Source organism: Branchiostoma floridae, unplaced genomic scaffold (assembly GCF_000003815.2).
Source record: "Branchiostoma floridae strain S238N-H82 unplaced genomic scaffold, Bfl_VNyyK Sc7u5tJ_321, whole genome shotgun sequence".
In the NCBI taxonomy this organism is placed as follows: Eukaryota; Metazoa; Chordata; class Leptocardii; order Amphioxiformes; family Branchiostomatidae; genus Branchiostoma; species Branchiostoma floridae.
In genome coordinates this window covers 109,860-133,874 of record NW_023365803.1, presented here as the reverse complement: position 1 = coordinate 133,874, position 24,015 = coordinate 109,860, and the positions used below count along the sequence as shown (strand labels likewise).

General features: G+C 40.1%; 2 protein-coding genes across 2 annotated transcripts; both read left to right on the top strand.

Annotated features, from left to right (window-relative positions):
• LOC118408667 lies at positions 1-2,969 on the top strand. The gene is made up of 2 exons (XM_035809522.1): positions 1-243; positions 998-2,969. Exon 2 carries the CDS (start codon positions 1,140-1,142, stop codon positions 2,079-2,081), a length of 942 nt encoding a protein of 313 aa, XP_035665415.1. The 5' UTR covers positions 1-243; positions 998-1,139; the 3' UTR covers positions 2,082-2,969.
• A 1,946-nt stretch (positions 2,970-4,915) lies between these two features.
• On the top strand, positions 4,916-15,743 carry LOC118408666 (TNF receptor-associated factor 5-like). The gene is made up of 8 exons (XM_035809520.1): positions 4,916-5,010; positions 7,483-7,568; positions 9,012-9,205; positions 11,264-11,349; positions 11,940-12,139; positions 13,165-13,303; positions 14,010-14,227; positions 15,102-15,743. Exons 1-8 carry the CDS (start codon positions 4,975-4,977, stop codon positions 15,262-15,264), a joined length of 1,122 nt encoding a protein of 373 aa, XP_035665413.1. The 5' UTR covers positions 4,916-4,974; the 3' UTR covers positions 15,265-15,743.
• Positions 15,744-24,015: the final 8,272 nt, after the last annotated feature.

The following is a 24,015-nucleotide window of genomic DNA, read 5'->3' as shown; positions in this document are numbered from 1 at the left end:
CACGACGCCGGTTATAACTATCCGCCATCTTTCACAGAGTATTCGAATCGCGCGTCGACGTTTACGTTGACACACCAAGAGACATTTCACCTAACGTTAGAGTCTTGTCATTGAAAACTACTGTACCAAGATACACACAGCATCAAGAGTTCACGTCTAGCTAAATACTAGACGTTGAGCAAGGACATCAACAACATCAGAGGGTAGAGTCTCTTTCCAGTTCTGAGTCCCGGGGTTAAGCATGTAAGTTGTCTTTTTTGTTTTTCTGGTGCTGTCCATCTGGTGACAAAGCGACAATTACTGATATATTTGTTTGATTAAACGGAACTATAATTTACACATTGAGAAAGCTGGGAAATTATGGTAACGTTTTAATATATCAATGATTTTAACCTCCTTGTTTATTCTCTCTGCCTACACCACATACACATGGTCACAAGTGCGGCCATGTTGGCTTTTTGTCCAAGCAGAGGTGCGCGCCGGTAAATTTTCCGACTACTACTATATCTTCGAGACTCGACCTCAGCTTGGAGAGTATTATCGTTACCTGTGAAAATCTCAACATGCCGTTTCCTGGCTTTCAAACTACGTAGGGAACGAAAGCGAGATTTCAGACATGCGCACTGGTGTAATTTCAAATCTAGAGGATTAGAGGAAGAAGGTTAAAAAAAAAAAAAACATTAAAAGAGTAGCTTTCTCTGACAAATTTCACGTGAGTTGTCGATTATTGGAAATATTAGAAGGCCATGGGGTGATAACTAATGATCTCAAGGGTGTCTAGGAGTAATTGGTTTGTGATTTACCGCTGTGTATTTTCCTGACAAGTCACAAGTCTTTGTTTTTTACGTTTTTATTTACGAGGAATATGCATGGCTCTAGCATGAAAAGAGAGTATAATTTGCATGTTATTGCATATGTGGTAAGCATATTCCTAAAATGATATATAAGGTAATATGCATGTTATTTAATCATATTTTTTATTTTATCCTCATGTCAGGTGTTTGGCGATAAGAAGTTGACACTACACAACAAGGCTTTTCCTACGCTGCAACAATATTATTCTTGGGTCAACAGCTACAGTGTGGGGGCAACATAGCAATTGACTGTCAACAGTGAAAGCTACAGGTGTGAACATTAACATGTCAAAACCCGTGTCTGAACTTGACTTGGAAACCCTCACTTCCCCCAACAAATCGATTTTCCATCTTATCAACTGGATGCAGGGACTAGAACTGTTGCATTGGTCCATGCAATGTGAGCATTGTCCGAATGTGGACATGGAGTTCAAGAAGAAGAGAGACATCGCCGACAAATTCGCCTGGCGGTGTCCTGTCCCTGCCTGCAGGTCCACAACCAGCATCAGAGCCGGCAGTATTTTTCAAGAGTTTCCAAAGGTATCGTTGGCAATCTGGATGCGCTTTATTCAGAAGTGGTGCGAAGACAAACTCATCACAGAAATCCAGAATGAGCTGAGAGTGGTTGGCTTCGTCGGGAAGAAGACACTGTCTGCAATGTGCAGGCTCATGAGGCGTTTGTGTGATTTCAAACTAATAGATGTACCAGTGGTCCCGATGGGCGGGGCAAGTGCGATTTTAGAAATGGATGAATCCTGTTTTCGGAAAACTCCAAAATATGGCAGGGGACGCAGGCCTAAGCCCATCTGGGTTTTCGGAATTGTCCAGACAGACGTACGCCCGGCCATCGGCTATATGACTGTAGTTGAGCGCAGGGATCAGGCCACTCTCCTTCCTATCATAGAGAGGTGCGTGTTGCCTGGCTCAACCATACATAGCGATCAATGGGCTGCATATCGCAATGTTCACCACCTACCAAACATTGTTCATCATGGTACAGTAAACCACTCACAGAACTTTGTGGACCCCACCACAGGTGTACATACTCAGCACATTGAGGCATATTGGAGCAGAAAAAAAGCAAAACTGCGTCGGATGAGGGGATGCCTGCCCACGGATTTGGAATCGTACTTGAAGGAGTTTATGTGGAGAGAAAGGTACTGTAGGACATCCAATGAGGGCCTTCAGAACATGCTTAAGTATATCACAGAGAAGTATTGCATGTAAAACCAAGTCAGCTTACATTTGTGTAGACTGTCAGTCTTGACATGTTTAAGGGTAGAGTGTTTAGCAACAGTCTTAGGACTGTTCAAATTCTTACAGCTCTTGTATGATCAAAATGTATTGTTGCTCAATCAGTTTTTATAACTATCCATTTATGTAGAATTCTGGGCAGTTGTTGTTTTTGGGGTATTTTCCACGATACTTCTCTGTAATGTACCTAAGCATATTCTGAAAGCTCCAATTAGATGGCCTGGTGTGTTTCTGATTTTGCCGCATTACCTTTAGTATCTTATACTCCATTAAATTGAATAATAAGAAGTTTGAACAAAAACACATGGATTGTATTTTTTTTGTTTTTGTTTTCAAGTTGGACCGACAGTTGTTTTTTTTTGTGGTCAGTTGTATTTTTTGTGATATAAGCTCCTTGGTAATAGTAATAATGATACTCGAAGACTACTGTACGGGGACCACTTGCGATAAATCTTGTACCGTAACAAGTGGAAGTTGGACTGAATTTTTTGTTTGTTTGTTGGAAACAGCTATATTTTTGTAACAGAAATAATGGTAATCCCAGACTCCTGTACATGGACCTCATGCTGTAAATTTAGTAATGTAACAAGTGGAAGTTGGACTGAAAGTTGTTTTTTGTCTGTTGAAAACAGTTGTATTTTGTGTAATAGCATAGTTCTCATTTTTGTGGACCACTTTCTGTAACTAAGTAATGTAGCAACTGGAAAACGTTTGTATTTTGTGTACTACAAAAACATGTAGTTTGGTACTCCCCAGTCCTTTGTAGGGACCATTTGCTGTAACTTTAGTAACATAACAAGTGGAAATTTGCCTTGAATGTCTGATAATATCCAATAATAAATCACATAAGACACATTTGAATCTGTGTTGATTTTTAGTTTATTGTTATGGACATTTTATACAGAAATACTGTACTCTGACTAAACTTTATTGTTGTGGTACATGCTTCCTAAAAATCTGGTTGAGACCACCCTCAATTTAGGACCATTGAAACTTATTTTTGGGAACAATTTTATGGGACAATATCATATGGAAAAAGCTTATTTCGAGGCCTGCATGAAGTCCATCCAGTTGTTCTTGAGTTATCTTGTTGATAGGCACACAAAGGTTGGTGAGAGTAATCTTAAATAGCCTGGTATCCAGCATTGTCTAAAAATCCATACTTGCCACATTTTCATCATACATCTACAAATGATTTCAAAGGCACAAAGTAATAACCTTATTGTTTCTGATAAACAGGTTTAAGTCTCTGAAACAACAATATGGTTGTTTTTTCAAATAAGATGATGCTTGTCATCCATCAAGAATGTCAAAATAATCATGAGAAATTACAGTCATAAGAAATTATTAAACTACAAATATGATCTAATAGTATCAATCCGATTCAATCACCCAAGGCAACCAATTCATTTGGTTACATATCGTCTTCACACTCAAGCACCACAATCAATTTTTTTTTCAAAATACGCACCGGCTATATTCCCCATTTAGATGCCAATTACCCGGGCCCCAATCTGCATAATGCAACCAGCGTGTGTCCTTTGTTTACAATCGGGTCAGTTTTCAGGATGGCAAACACTCCCTTTGTGGCCTTCCACGAGCACTAGATTTATTTGCGATTTGCAGTATATCGGGACCATGAGATTTCACTATAAAAGCACCCAATAAATTCGGCTAGTGTAAACTGTCTGGCCTCAGTCTGTCACTGACTACCATACTGTTAACATGAGTGCACGGCAGGACTAAGACACTGTAGAATAGAGAATCAATTAGTCTCTTTGACACACTTATAAAATCTAGAAACAATAGATAAAAGACTTTAACTTAGTTTGCTGGCACATAAAGATACTTCTGCTTCCCCTAAACAAGGAAAATGGAAAGTAGAGAGTGGTAGGGAAAAAGCCAGGTAGGGAAACATCATCTGGTGGTCAGACTGTATCAGTAAGTCTGGTCTAGCTCCTAGATTGCAAAGAATATTCCTGATAAAAGCTCCTTGAATATAGGCACCGTGATTACAAGTTCTTCATATTTCTAAGAAGAAAAAAAACTGTGAGTGAAAAGCTATGTAAGTCATGAGTCATGATGAGTGCTTCTTGCAACTATGATTTTTTGTACGATATATTAGCTGTGAGTTCAAATTTGAAACTGAACTCAGTGCATGAAAAATGTCAGTCAGTTCGCCTTTGAAACATTTTGGACTGTAAAAAGCGGACCTTCAAGTTTGAAAAAGTAGATGACTCTTTGCCAAAATATAGCGACCTGCCATGTTTAACGTTACTCATCAAAACATAATGTCTTTGAGTAGATTACACTCCTTCATGTGATTTCCTGTGGATTCCGGGATGGACGTATAACGGGGGTCCCGTGCTCGAGGAGGTGCCTCACACTGGGGTTTCTACTGGCTGCAAAATACACCCGATATCATTATTATTATTATCATTATTAGATGTACATGTAAGGCTGATCCCGAAGGACGGGCTTTTTATAAACTGTATTTTTGCAGTTCGCGGACTTTTCGGTGCCATCTTGTTTTTGGGGTTAAACTTTGGGGTCACAGGGCTGGGTGCTCTCTGATTGGTCAGGAGCATATTAGAAGAACAATGAAGAAAGGGCAGGCTACGCACAGGCAGTGTCTGGTACGGTATCAATGCGCAAATTCACGCCGGCCGAAGAAGCATCACAATTCCACTGTAAAGTCTCAAAACTGATTTATTCCTCTACAATTCACCACAGTTTCCACTTCTCTGTTGTGCACGGAAGAAAAAGTTTGCCGTTGCAAATACTATGACGCACTACTTTTCACCAGGCTACTATTTGCCCATAAATACTGCGTACTGAGACCTAGGGAAACCCAGCGCTCGACAACATGGCGTCCCCAAACAGCATGGAGTCAACTTCACAGGTTAGTTTAGTTGGGGTAATTAGGCTTGGGAATACGTTTTCAGAGCCTAGTTGCCTCAGCTATAGATCTCTATGACACGTGTAGATTGTTGTGAACATATTAATTGATGAAATGCTGTATTGTTACATTTTGTCAATATAAGCTCCTTGATTTTGTGTTGTATGATTGGGCCGAGACCCCTCGGCACCTGAGACAACTCGGCCCTAGTCTGCACCATACTTACTCGGCACATAACTTTTATATTTTGCACTCGAAGAATGATAATCCTATCATTCCGGCAGCATAATAAGTGACATAAGAATGTAAAAATCAATCTCACCCCATGAGGTAACGTTTTGGATACAAATTTTAAGGATACAAGTCCCCCAAAACATGTTGCGGGCGACGCCATTGGGCTGTTCCAAAAAATAACTGTAGAGGGGGGGGGGGTGGAAGAGGCTGGATTGGAGGGGGGGTAGGGTTCAAGCGTCTGGATTTGGAACTAGGGAGGGTTTGCGCCAATTTGGACTTGGAACTAGGGAGGGTTTTGGCAGTTTTGGACTGGAACTAGGGAGGGTTCGGGGCTATTTGGACTGGGAACCAGGGAGGGTTTGAGAAATTTCTGGATTGGAACTAGGGTAGGGACAAAAGTTGATTTTTGACCTCTTCCACCCCCCCTCTACAGTTATTTTTTGGAACAGCCCATTTTAGTTGTTATATCGGCGTTCTTTCACGATTCCACTCTACTTCTCTTCTACTTAGACCGTGTTTGCAAGTTAGTACATATGAAAATAGATGTAATAAGCAGTTCAATATATTTTGTTGGTCATAGATTACAACTGTTTGTAGGTTTCAAAAACGCGTTGAGATGACCGATCTGAGCCTCGGCCGTTCAAAGTTACCGCGAAGTGACGTTCAGAGCCTCAAAAATATTATTATATCCGTAAAATTGTGCCGACTGTATGACTTACAAGTTATTGCAGTGAGAGAAATGTTTTGCAGTTAAACATGTTGCATTTCTCACAAACCTTCACAATTTTATGTCATATTCTTGGTGCCAAGTTTTCCCACTTGGCTAAGTGCCGAGTCGTCCCATGTGCCGAGTTGTCCTGATACCGTTCCAAAATTAGGTGGGAGGTGGGGGTGGGGCTTGCCTTGTTCGGATAAATTATCCGAATCCAGACTTTGGATTTTAATAGATTGGGGGTCTAGGAAAGTCTGGATTTGAGGCGAGGATGTGTGATTATTGTTACCTGCTTGAAAAAACAAGCAGGTATTGTTTTTGGTAGGAATCACGTTTTGGAGTTTGTGTTTCCGGAGAAAATGCCTGGAGTCAAAGCTGAAAATTTAAAAGGTGAAGCTGATGACTGCAAAGATCCACAAGTAGAAAGAGTAACAATGGCCATCCCTGTCACCCCTGTATGGAATGAACCATTATAAAAATTTATATAAACATTAGAGATTTGTGCCACTGCCAGTTGCCGGTGTAACAATAGGAAATATAAATGAAAGGTATAGTTTTGGATCTCACCGTATGTAGTTAGATATATATGAACAATGATGGAATAATAAGGATAAGGGCAGATGGACGGAATGGGGCTTAAACTCCCTGGATGCTACTTAGAAATAGGAGATCGGTGGGCCTGACTGTCTAATGAGCCACCGAATAAACTGTCATAGCTGCCCGATCCCAGCTGGCTCCCAGGGTACAAGTCATGTAGCTCCCAAATGTAGCAAAGACACCTTAGAGTGACTATAATCACTATATCAAAGATAAGAAAATGATAACATACATGTGAACAGAGATCACACACATGTGAGGTGACTGCAGAAGAATGTATTACTGTGTAAAGAAGTGAAAAAAATGATCTGCCAAATGTGTGCTGACTGCCGACCAATTGGAAAAAAGCATTGAGAGTAGAACCCTTGAGATAAAGCACAGAGAGAGAAAATAAGAGCACACATGACCATCATCCGACGAACCAAGCGGATAAAGAAACAACAGAATTACATGTATGTGATCAGGGGTAACATATCTGTCAATTTGCTCCCCACATGGACCGGCGAGAAGCGTCCCGCACATTAAAAAAATGTAGAAGCCCAGTGTCAAACGTACTATGCCCCGTTGCAAGATGAAACGTTGTATATATAGGATTCATGTCTTAAGAGGTGAAAAGAGGAATAGATGTCGAATTTTTATCTTATATAATGTGTGAGCTTTCATCATAGTGACGTAGGATAGTAACATACTAGTAGGCGAAAGTAAACAAAAATGGTTAAATTAATGTAACCCTGTAAATCATGGGGAGTCCTGAGCACAACCGGGCAACTAGTTTAGGACAAGTCGGCACCTGTGCACTTTCAGGCAGAGGTAAGTGGAGCGCACCATTAAATTTCCCTTACAATGAATTGAAGGATGATCAACATGATGATGGCAGATGCTTCAAATTAGGAAGAGGAAGTAACCTCTATTTATCACTTGTTTTTATGTAGTTTGCAGAAGAGGAAGTGAAGGCTGGAATATGCCAATCCGTATTCAAGGACCAAAATCAGATTGCAGAACTGCAGTGTTGTATATGGTGAGTGCAGTGTTACTCATTATGTTATTTAGCTCTCTTTTGATTGGTCACAGTTTGTGTCACATCTTGTCATCATGTGTGTGGCATGACAATCTTCATGGGGTGGGTGGGCAATGCTCTAGATCTATGCTATATTTGAAAATCAGGGCTAAATTTCAATTTTAATATTGATCATTGCATTTATTTTACATTCAAAATTGGAGCTGTGTCCCTAAATTTTGAGCATGGATGCACTGTTATGATTTTGGTAGCATTTTTATGTATGTATGTATGAACAGAATAACTAGAGAATGCATGAATGGATTGTATCCATATTAAGTGAAAGGCACACTGGCATGCATGCCTATCCACGGAAACATGTGTTAAAAGATGTTTGCACACTATTCCCACAATTGGATTTGATGAAAGAGCTTGGCTGTCTACGTGGGCTGTCTAGCTGGCCTGTCTACCAGCTGCGCCTGGCTATCACGTCAGGCTACTTAGATCCCCCATTTATAGCCCCATCATTTGGCACTCAGTCAAAACAGCTGATGGCAACTCTGCCAGTGACCTGAGGCTGGCCTGTCCACTACTGGCCAGGGCCCTTCAGGAATGTGTCTGGAAGGCCTTCCTTGCAGGTGTCAGGAACACAATTACTAGTACTGTGTTGGGTAAATGCTTTAGGGTGTTTGACCTAGAAAACAGAGGTCCTGGATACAAAAACTTTGACAAGTCACAAAATCTGTGCTGTTTACAATACTTTCCCCACCCCACTCCATCCAAGGGGGTTGGAGAGATTATTGACAGTGGAAGGAGAGGATTGGGCTCTGTCCTGGACACAAAACTTGTACAGTGGATAACAATCCACAGCCTCAAGAAGGCTAATGTGACTACCGAGATTGTATATGTCAACATGGCCTACTGGTAAAGAGAACAAAGAGGTATGTGTAATCATACCCCCCTTGGTCAGGACAAGTTTAGCTTTACAGTGATTTATGCTCGTCCTTCTTGTTGCACAAGCTGAGAAAGTTTCTGTTCTAGAAGATAGATTTTCAATAAAGAAACAAATTTCTGTTGCTGGCAAGCCCATTCTTACACATACACAAACACACACATACATACACATACAATGATACATACATGTACACACACACATGCACAAAGACACAGTGCTGGTACTTGTGTTCTTTTTTGCTGCAAGGAAGGCCTCCCAGACACATTCCCCAAGGGTCCAGCCAGTGGTGGACAGGCCAACCTCAGCTCACTGGCAGAGATTAGCAATTACTATGCCTCTCAATCAGCTATTTTGGCTGAGTGCCATATGGTGGGGATATGAATGGGGGGATCTAAGTAGCCTGACAGCCTAGATGGCCTAGGTAGACAGCCCAGCTATTTTTAATCAATCACCCCACAATTTTAACAACATTTGTTACATTTAATCTAATTTATTTGTTTACAATACAGCAAGCTTGTGTTGAGAAACCCCCGGATGTGCCAAGGAGGCCACCAGTTTTGCATGAACTGCATCTGTCAATGGATCAAGATTCGTAAAGCATGCCCCCAATGTAGAGCAGTCATTAGGGACGTGAACAGTCTTACTGTGCCATTGAGTGTCAGAAACCTCATTGACAATGCTGATGCAATGTGCAGGAATGGAGGTATGTAACCACTGTATTATTTAACTAGTCTAACAATTTCATTCCCCGATAGAAAATTGCATTGGTGTGTGCATGCATGCACGTACAATATATGGTTAATTCTGCTATTGGTGTATACAAAGCAATGTTGCCTATACAGTCTAACTCTCCAGGCAGATGTTGGACAGCTTTTTCAAAATCAGGATATTCTAGAATGTTGCACTTTGACTGATTTTGCAACTTTCAGATTTTTGCCACTTTCAGTATGAAAAATTGTACTACACTACAGTCAAACCTGTCTATAGCGGCCACTCAAGGGACTGTTGAAATATGGCCACTATAGACAAGTGGCCACTATAGAGAAAATGTTGATCAATTGACCATGAGCAAGCTACACATGATAGTTCCCACTAATCTTTCTCACCAAGTAACGTGGTCTCGCTCGGTAAATTCACCAACAAAGACTTGCACTTAAATGCTCAGGGCATGCATACCTTCTGCTACCGCCAAGATGACCCTGTCAGGAACTCCAAATCCTCGCAAACTATAATTTCAAACTTGGAACAGGGTGACATAAGGCTGAAGTATGGTTACAACAGGCAGTGTTTCGGTATCAACAAGACCGGAAATCGTGTGACTGTGGCCGCGTTGGACAGGTGGCTGCTAAGCCTATTTCTCAATAATTACAAATCCAAGGTACCGACAAAAAAGTGGCCACTATGGCTGCTATAAAACGGTGGCCGCTAATACAGGTTTGACTGTGTAGATCTAACTAATACAAACCAAAGAATTGTGCATTTCAAACTTGGCATTAGCGTTAGTTACCGGTAAAGAAAATCCAAGTCCAATTCAGGTCCAGAGGATATCAAAGTATCAACGAGAGTATCAAAGTATTTTGATGGACATCATGATTTTGTGAGTATAAGCTAATGGTAACACTGAGTATGACCTCTATTTTACTTCACTCTTGTCATTTTCTTTGGACCTGTAAGACACAAAACGGGTGAATGCCTGCCAATATAATATGTTCATTTTCTAATCGGTCCAAAGCCCAGTCCACTGATTTTTGACAGGGCCGGTATTTGGACATGTCCAGTAAGAAATTCCAGTTTTGTATATGGTAATTATACCCAACCCTACTTGGCATGCTTTCTTTTGAAGCTCCAGTATACATACACTATAGAACAAAGCTCTTTAATAAACTTAGATGTATACTTTACTCAAAATGAGAGTTTTCTGGTTCTGCTTATGATATTTTTGAGAACCCCTTATGTAACTTGCACAAGACAGGAAGTTGCATAACATTAACAACCCTCCAAAAGAATAACAGCCAGGTGTACCATATTATCTATCGATCCACTCAAACCACCAGTGGACAAACTTCAAGTGGGGCACTCTATATAGTGGTGCGTACCTAAACTCATATTCAGGTTCTGAACCCATCATTGCGTATTATGTGCGCTAGAAAGTTTTCTTTTTTGAGGGGGAGGGAGGATGGTGCATATAAAATTGCATGTTAGCATGAACTGAAATGCAATGTGCAAAATACATGCAAATTATATACAGCCAGTGTTAACACAAGATGTTTTTGGCTTTTTCAAGTGCAAATTTCACTGTCTATGGAAGGTTTTAGATGGTTTAGAACAAGAAAAGGGAATATAAGTGACAGATAGCTTTTCGCAAGTCCGGACTTGAGTCCGGACATTTAGGTTTTTTTTGGACTTGGACCTAAACATTTTTAGGTCCAATTCCAAGTCCGGGCTTTAGGTACGCACCACTAGGCACTCATAAGAAATATTTTGCTAAGCTTGAACCCGTACTAATTAGTATGTGTTTCATCAAAAAGTTTGCTTGTAAGCATGAGTATGATGGTCAGGGATCAATTTTAATTTGCAAGTGGAATATGCAGTTTGGAAGGTTACCAATGTACCTACTTCTATCTGGAAACACACTGCCAAAAAGGTGATTTTCCAGATGAAGTTACCAAATCATTATCTCGAGAAACAGAACACTTTAACTTACCATTATGTGACTCTTTCAAGATACCTTGACATATACAGTTGTATATTTTCATCACAGAAAAGAGTCCTTCTGGATCCATGTGTAACTGGGTTGGGCCATATGGCAGCATGGCAGCCCATGACTGGGGCTGTGACTATAAGATGGTGAGGTCTTAGATTTCTCATGTTCATTGAGTGTTTTGTCAACTTCTGATTTTACATTTTATACATGAATGCTCCCATGATTGACTGTCCAGTGCAATGTTTACATGATAGCAAATTATGATTATGATGAAGTTAAGAGGTCTCAGTATATTTAATTGTGAATGTACATATTCTTCTTTCTTCTTTATCATCCAACAAACCCAACAGGGGTACTGGTATCATTCGGTCAAAGGGTAGTAGGGCAGAGCAGCAGCTAGTATGGCCCTCAACAGTAGTGAACACACAGTCTGCCTGTGCAGTGTGTGTTTTGACATAATCATTTCATAAAGATTTCATAAAGATCAACATTGGCAAAACTGTCCAATTAAAGTCTTGATATCTTTGACATAAAGTTTAATTTTTATATGAATCATATGTATTCAATATTTGGAGTCCATTAATCTGCCATGTTATATCCACACTCCACAGGAAAACACCCTAGATGATGTTTATCTTTCTGTTCAGTAGTGACCCAGTATTATGAGCCCTGGTCTTTATGAATACCCTTGTACTTGGCTCCCAACGATTAATGTATATTTTCAAAATTTCAGATACACTGCGAACATTGCAGTGATGTAATGCAAAGGAAGGACCTTGAGGAACACATCAAAACCTCCTGCCCAAAGGTCCCTGAGCAGTGTAGGACATGTGGCAGATCAATGGAGAGGGGGGAAGTCCCAATGCACAAAAAGTTCCTGTGTGGGTCTACCAGGGTGCAATGCCCTCTGAAGTGTGGAAAGATAGTCCTGAGGTGAGTTACATGTTTCTCTTTAATTGCCTGTATAGCATACATAATCTAGAATGAGCAATTGAATTCATGCCAGTTGCCAGTTACCATTTACATGAACTGAAATATTGTTTTCTTGGTATGTTCTGTTTCCCTCTTTCAGCAGAATGGTTAAAATCAGAGTACAGTATGGAGAAAGAGTTACTTGTTTTTTGAGCTAAGACCCACTTTATGTAAAATGAGGATAGGTGCTCATTCACTAGAAATTGAGAGGGGCAGGTACAAAAACTGTCCGTTGACGAGAGAATATGTAAATACTGTTCAGGGAAAGCAGTGGAAGATGAACTTTATTTTATATGTTCACATTACAATTGCGAAAGAAACAAACTTTTCCTTGAAATCTGCAAATCTTTCCCAAGCTTTTCTCACCTTACCGACCAACAAAAACAATCTTCTTGCTTAAGTCATCCAACCCCTTTATATATGAAAATGTTCGACATATCATCTCCCACTGCCTGCGGAAAAGAAGTCAGATTAGACGTTATTTCTCTTTTGACTTATCAAAAGATATGATTTTCCTTCTCTGTTAAGTATACAATTATGTATACCACTACTTTACTTTGTCTGCAATTAGCCCTCAGGCATGAATTTGCAATAAAGATTATATACATTTGATTGATGATACTGGTAATTGACTTGAATACTGGTTGGCTTTACTGTTATCTTCCACATTACTCTGCCGCACACATTGACAAGGCAAATTCTGATTAATTTGAAATACATGAAAATGATATGGAATGCATTTTGCATATGGGAATGCATTTTGCATATGGTGTCACAAATCATGTTTGTATTGCGCTTGTATTTTTCTTAAATGCGTAGTGTGTTTAAAAACCATGCATGATTGTAGCCACAGACAATACTTAAGAATGCCATTGTAACTCTAACTGTAATACAGTGTAAAACAATATTGACTGCACATATTTCAGTAACTATGAAACAAAATGCCAAGAATTAAAAAATATCTATTTCTATTTTTAACATGACAGGCAATATGTAGTACAGCATGTGCTGACATGTCCGAATTACGTTCGGACATGCCCTCTGCCAGGGTGCATGGAGATGGTCAGTGACCTAGCCTCCCACAAGGAGGAGAAAGGAACTCAACACACGCATCTACTCATGAAGGTGTGTTGTTCATTTTTTTGTGTGTGTAATCTAAGTAGACTTTAGGGATGGGTACTGTGTACCAGTAGAAAACATTTTTTTCTTCTTTTTGGATTGATCAAGAATAAACAGACATGACAAAAAAAACCTGTGAACTTGATGTTGGACTTATGCAAAAATGAACAGATAATATCGGGGGCGTTCACGCGTGTGGCACCTTTGAGTATCGCCTGGACCTGTTCTTATGGACCTGTAATGTACTTGTACATGAAATCTCTGTACTGGTACCCACCCCTTGTGTACTGATACAACCCACTTCAAATCAATCATTATAAAGATCTACTCCCAAAGTATGTGTGTTAACAGCCACTCATTCACAAACATAGTTCTTGGTTGTCTATGATGCAATACCGGTACCATTGAAAATAGATTTCATTTTTTGTTATGGCAAAGATATCTTGCAATTAATTTTGCTGACAGGTTTCAAAGCTTGTCATTAATCTGTGTTGCTTGTTGGTAAAAACCTTGTATTAAGAGTTGAGCAAAAAGTGTAATTTTGAAATGCACATCATAGCAGATTATGAAGCATAAAAAGGAAATGGAACTGAATATTATGAAACATGCATTTATTGATAATCTTATTGTCATTTACTTTCTTACGTTTTATTTTCTTCCGGATACATTAGTATTACACCCAGCAACAGCATGTGCTTTCAAATTGCTTTAGGTGATGATGGAGCCTAACAAGACTATGCAGGTTTATGGAGCTGCACACGGCTTCACATGGACTGTAACGGATGCCACTGTGACATCAAAGAGTGACCCACTCCACACTCCACACCACCAGTGGTCCCTCTTGATCCTACCAACCGACAGAAAAAATAGAAGAAATCTTGGACTATATGCAGAGATGATCAGAGGGGAACCCACAATTGTTGCCATAAGGTATGTTTTATGTTCATGAAATGTACTTTTATGACCATATCTATCAGATGTTATATCAAAAGCTATTAGCATAATAAAAAAACACTGTACTTTCTTTAGGGTACAAAAGCAGTTTTTTCCCCTTGAATCGGAAAAAAATTAGTGGTTCAGAGGTTGGACAGATTATAGAAAGAACACATTACATTTGGAGACCTCCACACATTTTGGGGCTTACTGACCCAAGAAACTGACAAAAGGGAGGTAGACTAGCATTAATAATCATTCCTACCAAGTTTGTTCAGTCAAATGTACAAAGCCAGTTAGAGCTGTTTGATTTTTAACACCAGTGGTAGTGCGATATTCCACCAAACAGAATCCTTTTTAATGAAATGGACCATTGTTTTGAGTATTGCCCCATGTTTCACAGACAGTCAGGTCTAGGTTAAGGTCCGGACCCGGACCAGATGCTCTGGACCTGAACCGGACCTGAATTTTCTTTACCTGCAGCTGACCCTAATGTACATATATACCTCTCACAAATAGAAATGATTATTAAAAAAAATGTAATACCTTAGCTTTGCATGTTCTGTTATTCAAATTATTTATGTCTCATTGCAAAACATTTGTATGGCGATGACTCAATGACTGAAGATTGCTTACATCATTTTTGTGTTGTATGATGGTCAATAATCATATGATAAAGCTGTCCTTTTAACCCTGAAATTATGGACGTCGCACAAATGACTCCCTAAGTAACAATGAAGGTCTTGATATCATGTAGCCAAAATTGTTGAATATTATAAGAAAATAATATAGAGTAAAAAATATTATGAAATATGTTTGTCAATAAATCATGAACCCATTTGTTGACACTGTTATTTCTCTGTTCTTACAGAATTAAGCTTACATACAGGAACATCACAAAGAACCTCACTGGGAATATGTTTATGGAAAAGGGTGAGATAAAAGGATGGGAGAATGCGCTGATGGACGAAGAAATGGACCAGGAGGACCAGGCGTCCAGTCTGACCGTCAACATGGTCATACAGCTTCTTTAGCCTGTAATTGAAAGAATACCTGTCCAATAAACATGGATAACTATGTCAAGCACTTATTTTCCTGTTATAAAAGTAACTCTCTTAATACCACCGGGTACCATAATACCACCACATGATAAAAAGTAGTTCAATGAATTCAAAGTGATTTAAAGATTTAGCATCAGTAATACTCAGGTCAATACAGTGCAGATTTTAGGTATTCTAGACAATCTTTAGAAGACCATTTTTTGAATGGCTGTATTATGACACTTGATGGAATTATGAGAATTGATGTTAGCTGTATTTGAAAACAATGTTTTTCCATGGGAAGAGGAATTTTTGGATGGGAAGAGAACTGTTCTTGTTATATTTCAGCACCTGTTGTGCGTTGTATTTATCAAAGAGTTTGTATTTTTTGTTTCTAGAATTTGTAGTCTGAGTATCTTGTTTATGCAGAGGAGAAACCATAACAGTATCCTCCTTTGCAGAGTTCCATCGGCAGTGTTTTACGACTGGTTTACAATTTTCAACATTGTTCTCCTTTGCAAAAGAGAATGTTTCAAATGATGAATATCGTGAACCAGTTCTCATTCCATAGATTAAGAGCCAGCACCACAGTAGTTCTTCAAAGGACAACGTTTATACCATAAAGTTTAAAAGGGTCTATTCTGAAGTTGTGTGTGTCTTTATTTATATGTGATGTCTCAATAGTACTCGTCATTACACAACATTTATGTTAATATACCATCCTCTTTTTACAAAGATCATGAATGTTCCTGAAACCTATGAAGACACAATGAACTGGTTTATTTGGTACATAACACAAGAAACATCAACGGTTCCTTATGGCTGAATTGCAGTGTACTAAAATACATAACGTTACTAATATCAGTTAACTTAATACATGAAGCACAATTTACAAACAAAAGAACGACACGATTGTGCTCTGAAGCATGATTTGAATTAGATGACTGAGCTTCTAAGTGCACTTCCGTGTGCCTCACCCCTGCTTGGCGGTAGCCAGTTTACTGTCCTGGACTTGAGCCGGTATTGAGCAAACTTAAGGCAGTTACTTAATCCCCAAGCAGTTACTTAATCTACCTACGATAGCATTAGATTGTATCAAAAGATGGCAGAGGAGTGAAGCCGGCTTAGGAGTATGTTTCGCTATGGCAAATGTCTACCTCTTGGCTGACTATCTCCTGGTGATATCTTATGCCATTGTAGGATCTGCTTGGAGATTAGCAGTTACCTGTCAAACATGCAGGGGTTAGCCCACATGTCTGGAATGCTGAACTATAGTCTTTCTACAGATGCCCCAATATTATTGAACAGGCATTGGCTTGGACCCACTCTAGTCTGTTGTGCTGTCATGCCTAAGTTCATAATTGAGACAAGGTCGTACCTATACAAACCCTACATGGACCAGTAATAAAGCATACATAGCATTATAAGCAAAATAGTCCTATAGAAATTAGCCTGGGTACAATCCGAATAGTACTTCGCTCCTATTGAATCGACTGAGGATTATCTCCATGTCAAAGTCTTCAAAAGCATTATTACATGCTATGTCAGTGCAGCGTGGGGTCGTGTGGCGCAATCGGTAAGGTGTGTCTCTGAACCTTGAGGACAGCGGTTCGAATGTCACACTTCTTGTCCCCTCGATACTACTGCGCAGTACCATCTTCAACTTGCTCAAAATTATGTAGCCTATATAACAACTGTATTAAGGTTTGATCCACTACGAACCGAGAATGGCCCCTATTTTTTTTCGCTAAGAGTGTGTGGCTGGAACTTTTACGTGCTCGAGGAGTGGCTCTCAAATCAAACACGGGACCTCCATTTAACGTCCTATCCGAGGGACGGTCCTAACCAACATGTAAGCTAGGTACTCAATTTTATCAGAGTAGTATCAGAAAAGTCGTGTAAAGGTCATTTTCCAAAGGCCCAAGATCGGCAAGACAGCATCCCGGGCCAAACGCTCTACCGTTACACTACACAAACCCATCAGGGTCAAAGACCAACTGAGCAATCCCTGAAATCTGCCTGGACGAGTTGACAGTTATGACAACAGCTGTAGTCAGCGCGACATACAATGTATGAACAAATGAGTTTGGGCCAACTTGGTTAGCATGAAGTTAAAGTACGAAAGTTTGTTATGATAAGAAGATTATATAGGCTCCTTCAGTCATCGGGTATAAGGAGGGTGAATGAGCTCATACTGAAAGTTCAACGGGAAAGAATCACAGCAATAGTGGAACAGCTGTTGAGCGAAAAGAGTAGCATGGAACAATTCAAACAATGGGCGCAAAAGGCTCGGCTAAAGGTTATTGAAAACAGTGAACTGCCAGAAACATCAAGTATGATGATACCAGCCTGTATTACTAGAACTACTCATAAAGTCTGGCCCATGTCATGAGAGTGTTGGAAGCTGAAAAGAGAGTGAACAGGTACTTTGGGAAGTGACTGAAAAACCACTACCCTGCACATCAGTATACCTACAGGATCCTACAGGTGCCAATGACATCACTTACTTACTTTGCTTTGGACAAGCTTTGTATGCCGTTAGTTTGGTTTCAATTCGCGTTCAGGTGCAACCCAAATTTTCCGGCATCACTTCCTAGACTGTGAATTACTTATTGTGAAAGTAAGCGTTTTTAAAAGTTAAAGTTGTGCAGCTTGAACTGAGAGCGATACATGTGGAAACTTGATGAAACAGTCGTTGTCAGTATCATATAAGCCTGATAAGCATCTACAAAGAAACAGTAAGTCTAATCTTTCTCTGGGAAATGACAAAGGTAAAAGGAACAAATTATTGGTTTCTCTCTGTAGCCCGTCTTTGAACTTTTTCCAGAGTGACATACAGAGTTCTCTTTACTTTGACAGGAGAATGATACCCTACTGACCTTTTGATAAAACCAAAGTGGAATTTGCCCTTGAGACGTGTACGTAGCTCTTCCAAGATACTAGTAATACTCGAGATACAGTTAGGCCAAGGTCACAGAACTCTGTCACATGTTTAAGGACATGGCCCACTATTTTGTATATATAGTGAATTGGCGCTTTGGATCTACAAATTGTAAGTACTTTACACTTGTCTGTATTAAATTTCAGCAACTTGTTACACCACTTGTTCATATTGTCAATGTCAAGTTGGAGTGAGATACTGTCAGTGAGTGACGATATTTGTCTAAAACATTTGGAATCATCGGCATACAGGGCCATTCACGGCGGTCGGTTGCTAGGGTATTCTTTCCCGTTGCTATGCGAGTTCGACAGAGTATCGGGTTACAAGAGGCCTACTATTCGCTAACCGTAAAATATTTCAAAATAAACAAGATGTTATGACAAGGAAAATGTATTCAAAATAAGATTAAATTCGCAATTTTAGATAGTTTGAATCTTCCCGTTTGAATTGAGATTGTTGTTTTGTTTCGATTTTGCTTCCAAAGACGATTGTTTTCTGTTTCAAGGAAGGCCTTCAATTTGACCATACTCTTGATAAGATGGGCCGCAAGTGCCATGGCAAATTCTCGATTTTTATATTTTTCGTCATCTGAGAGGCAAATGAAACTTTCTGTTTTTGGGATTTTTCAATTTTTAATTTTAATCAAAGTTACAGTCAAAAATATGCGCAAAAATGGCAATTTTCGCACTTAATTACCAATAATTCAAATTCTAAGGAATTTTTCAAAAGTCCCAAAAACAGAAATCTCGGGAAGACCGTTGCGGTCATTTTGAGCCGTCAATGAGTTATGTTGGACTCTTCTTGGTTGAGATCTTAAACGATGTTTACACGCATGTCATGCCGCACGGAGAGCGGGAGGGTGTAATTGATACCGGTGTAAACAACGCTTATGATATTCAAGGTCACCAATAAAAACGCCAATAGCTTCGTTACATATTACAGGTCCCAAACAAAGTGAAAGCATAGATGTACTGTCCAGAAAATTGTTTATATTGGTTAAAAACTATATTTTTCGCCTGATTCAAGTTAGTCGGGGGAAAAATGCCAGAAAGCACGGTTTTACCTACAATGACCGCAGATGACCTAAATAGAACACGGGTTCGGTTCGAATTACGTCAGATGGAACATCATGGAAGAAGGTTCGAATTCGGCTAGACATGGGAGGTTTTGAGCCCGTATTTGACCACCGTGATTATACTATTTATGTTGGAAGGCAAGTCATTGATATAACAAAATTCAAAGTCCAGCTTCCAGCATATACTGTGCCTAACTTGTAATTTAAGCGTCTCCGACTTGTTGTATCATTGCAGTTAGTTATAATCAGTAATAACATTAGAGTCAAACCTGACCAAGACGGCCACCCGGCGACCGGGCAAAAGCGGTCGAAATGAACAGCTAGGGGCACAACCCGCCGCACTTGCAAGTGCGTGCTTTCTACGTGCCAAAACTGGCGTGGATCTTTTGGTAACCGTAAGTGGTAAGTACCGTCTCCGTACGAACACGTGACGATTCCCACGGATTTGGGAGCACGCAGACACGCCGTAGAAATTTAAGTGCATGCAGAACTTTCTCTGCTTCCGGGCTGCGGATTCGCCCTCCGTACGTGCCAGTACGGGCGACGCACCTGCCATGTACAGACTGAACGTTTTCAGGAATACGTGGCGGACATGGCCTCCACAAAAAACGTACGGACAAATTGCACGTACGGCGGGTTGTGCCCCAGGCTTAAGTGTAAATGGATCTAAATGGGGGTTGTGCCCCAGGCTTAAGTGTAAATGGAATGGTTAATGGCAAATGGCAAGCACACGCACGCAAAGAAGTGAGTAAGCTAGGTGTATAGAACACGCACACGCACGCAAAAACGTAAGTACGCCTGGTGAATTTTAGTAAATGAACAGAAATTGGAACAAATTGTAACAGGGCGTTCCTACCTACCTACTCTACAATAAAAAAAGATATAAAGTTACTTGCTATAAATATTTCTACCATACAATGACGAACGTGCTGTACATGTAGCATTCCTGCGTCTACGATCGTTATATGGACCAGTGTTATAATGATAAAGATTTAAAGAATGACTTTGGTAACAACTGAATTCAGATGATCTTACAACGAAATTTACTCCCATACAGTATTACAAGAGACTTTCACATTGACCAACCAATTGACCGCCGCCGTCTTTATTCTAAAGAATCTAAACATAACATCAAAATGGCACTCAAAATCCGACGCAAACTAGCCGATTTCGGCACAAAATCGCGCTTGTTAACATAAAAAATTGATGAAAACCTAAAGGTTGAAAACGACGCGGTCGCTATGGGCAGGCACTTGGTCCTGCGGGGATACCAATTTTTGGCGGTCACGGTTGCGTTGCTAAAGTAGGTTATGATTCGCATAATTTGATTACCATCTCATTATGCCAATCATCTTTTACGATATCTACGTATAAATACCAAAACAATGATAGATATCAATCTCGGTTTTCCGTACTGTACTATGCCCTTCTTTATGATTGCCATCACCAACTAGAAAATCAAACATAAAAAAATTAAGCGTCCTATCACGAGGCAGAAAAGATAACAGACAGTAATTCACAGGTTTCTACCTCCGACTTTTCCTGTTTTAACAAGGGTTGGACAAGTAGAGTAGAGTAGAGTTTTCAGTCCGGTAGGAGTATCCACTCCAGTTTGGCCTGCTCATCAATTCAGGATACTCAGGATACTGACATTGACGGACTTAAGGGATGGTCCAGTGCCCTGTAGTTGTATACGACAGGATGGTCTTTCATATGTTTGTCAAATCTTGCTTTAAAACCGTTCACAGTTGGTGCCATCACTACTTCCTCTGGGAGATTGTTCCACCAGCTGACGACCCGATTTGTATAGGAGTATAGCCGTGTGTTTGTTTTCGCCAAGGATCTTTTTAATTTCAATTGTTGACCTCTTGTTCTGTTTCTACAGACATGTGGACTAAACATGGAGTGTCGTATAGTCCTTTCGTGTATTTGAAGGTGTTTATTAAATCTCCTCCTAGTCTTCTATATACCAATGTGGGGAGGTGAAGACTCCTAAGTCTATCAGGGTAGGGTAGATCCGTCAGACCCGGTACTCTTTTGGTTGCCCTTTTTTGCACTTTCTCAATTTCTATTGCCAATGACCATAGGTGAGGGGACCATACACTTGCTCCATACTCTAGATGAGGACGGATGATAGACTTGTACAGGGTTAGAAACATACATTTATCCATAAACTCAAATGTTCTCCATACCAGTCCCATTATCTGATTTGCCCTCTTTGTTATGGTTAGGATGTGTTTGTTAAAACCCAGGTCCTTGTCTACAATAATTCCGAGGTCTTTCTCTTCCTCCGTGAATTCTAGAGACAGAGGCAAGGGATTTGCTTCGTCTTTCATTTTGTATGAGAAGTTTGGGTGTCCCCCGCCAATTCTGATTACGGTGCATCTATCCGGGTGAAATTTGAGTTGCCACCTTGAAGCCTTGAAGCCCAAGCGACAAGCAACGTACATATTGTTGTCAGATTATCTATCAGACACCCAAACTTCGCCATTGGACGTGTACGTTACATATATTTCTTTACTCACTGACAGGTAAAAAAAAGGCTAGGGACGTCCTCTAGAATGTCATCCATCAATCATATCCTTATAATAATAAACTTCAGCACGTTAAAATAACCTATCACACCTAACGAAAAAGCAATGGTGAACCTCGATGTGAGCAACCAGTCAGGTCTTACAAAACATGTTTGTTGCAATCTTACGTCGCATAATCTTTATGGAACCGTTCAATACTCTACTCTACGCTATACTCCGCCCGGGGATCTGCCTGTAATGTCGCATTTATTATAATCCGTTTAAACTAGATAGAAAACTTTTCCTGTAACATGTCTTAAAAATTGTAACGCTGAGTGTCCTAACTAGTAGTGCGTTTTTGAGAGTAACAAAAAGTTGTTGGTTAGAATTTCTCCCATGGGAACTGACAATTTTCTGGTTATACTATTAAAGTTAACTTAAAGGTGAAATGAATGGTTACTTGAGCTTCAGGAACGTCCCTCACGGTAGAACGTTATGTAGGCCAGTTTTTATGGAGATCCCTTCCCCTCCTATTGTAAGCTCCTCGAAATTCACTTATTCAACCACTGGCTGCGAAGCCGGAGAGAAGTCGGCCCAAACAAACAACCAAGCAACCAAACACTCCTGGTGTTAGCCAAACCAATCCGGTAAACTCTACTCTCTGGCCGATTTGGTCAGTTACTTTAAGTTAAGGGCACAACCCGCCGTACGTGCGGTTTGTCCGTACGTTGGGGGAGGCCACGTCCGCCACGTATCTCTGAAAACGACTGACAAGAGCAGGGGTGGAGTACGTCAACGCACGTCACTCGCACGGCGCGCAAGTCGCACAATGTGAAAGTTTTGCCTGAAGGTAAAGTTCTAAGGCGTGTCTGCGTGCTCCAAAATCCGTCGGATTCCCTACAAGGCGGTACGAGTTCGTAAGGAGACGGTACTTAACACTGACGAATCCCAAAAGATTGCCCACGTTTTGGCGCGTAAACAGTATGTATGGCGGATTTTTCCTGTAGCTTTAGTTTGTGGTGTCAACCCGATGTTTCTATTAAACTTATGAAGGACATATCATCCTAGACATGTTAATTGCAAGCACCAACTTATTTCGAATTCAGCGCACAAAAGTTGTCTCTCGACTGCGAGCGTACTGATATAAGTATCATACATTTTCCTTTATAAAGTGTCAAGGATTTTATATTTTCGTCAGCGTTGACATTGTGAATGTGTGTGTTTGTTTGTCTCTCTGACTGTTGATGAACAAGATAACCTCTGGATGAGTTGTTTCATATTTGGTGACAAAACTACACAAAACATAGGTTCTAAAGCTATGGTGAACGCAAATATCCGGATACACAAATAGACACACAGACAGTCACACCAAAAACTATACCTCCATTTTTCACGGAGGTAATAAGTAATTTACAGAGACACTATCCTCTTTATCGCTAGCTACGCAGGCAACAGATGTTTTGAATAAGTCTCTATTACGGAGAATGTTTGAATCACAGGGAGTTACTTGCAAAATTGGGATCTCCTAATCTTCCACCTGTGACTATTTTGAGTCTTAAAATGCAAAACACTGTATATATAGAAGTATGCAAATTAAGTTCAACTTTGCATAATTTACACTTCAATATGTACATCTCCGATAGAGTTACCTGCAGGCTAAGTATCATGGGATTCGGAAATCTGTCGTTACTATGTTCCGTTATGCTCATAAAGTCTTTCATGAATGTGTACCCAAATACAAATGATTGTGATCACCCCTCGTACATGTTCAGTCCAGGATGAAGTGGATAGTGGTATATCCCACTCTACTTGGGTCACGCTCAAGTTCGTCACTGCGGGGCTCGTTCAATGCGGTACGGTTGTGTTATTTTCGCCAGTTTTCTCTTGCACTCCCACTGACGTGCGGTACTGTTGCATTTACTAAGTCTATTAGTATGATGATATAAGAAACCAACTATTTATGAGTGTATCCAAAATACACGCTTACTTTCCAACTATTCCTGACAATGAAAAATCAATCCTACTATTAAAATCAAAGAACCCACACATTATAAAAGAAGTGGGTAAATTCGTCTTCCACTGCCTAAAGAGAAGAAGTCTAACCCAACAAAACCAGTATAATGACACTAGCATAGCATAGTCATAGAATGTAGTTCCTAGCACCTTTGTATTTTCCTTATTTTACATGTTGTTTGCACCTGCAATTAGCCCTCGGG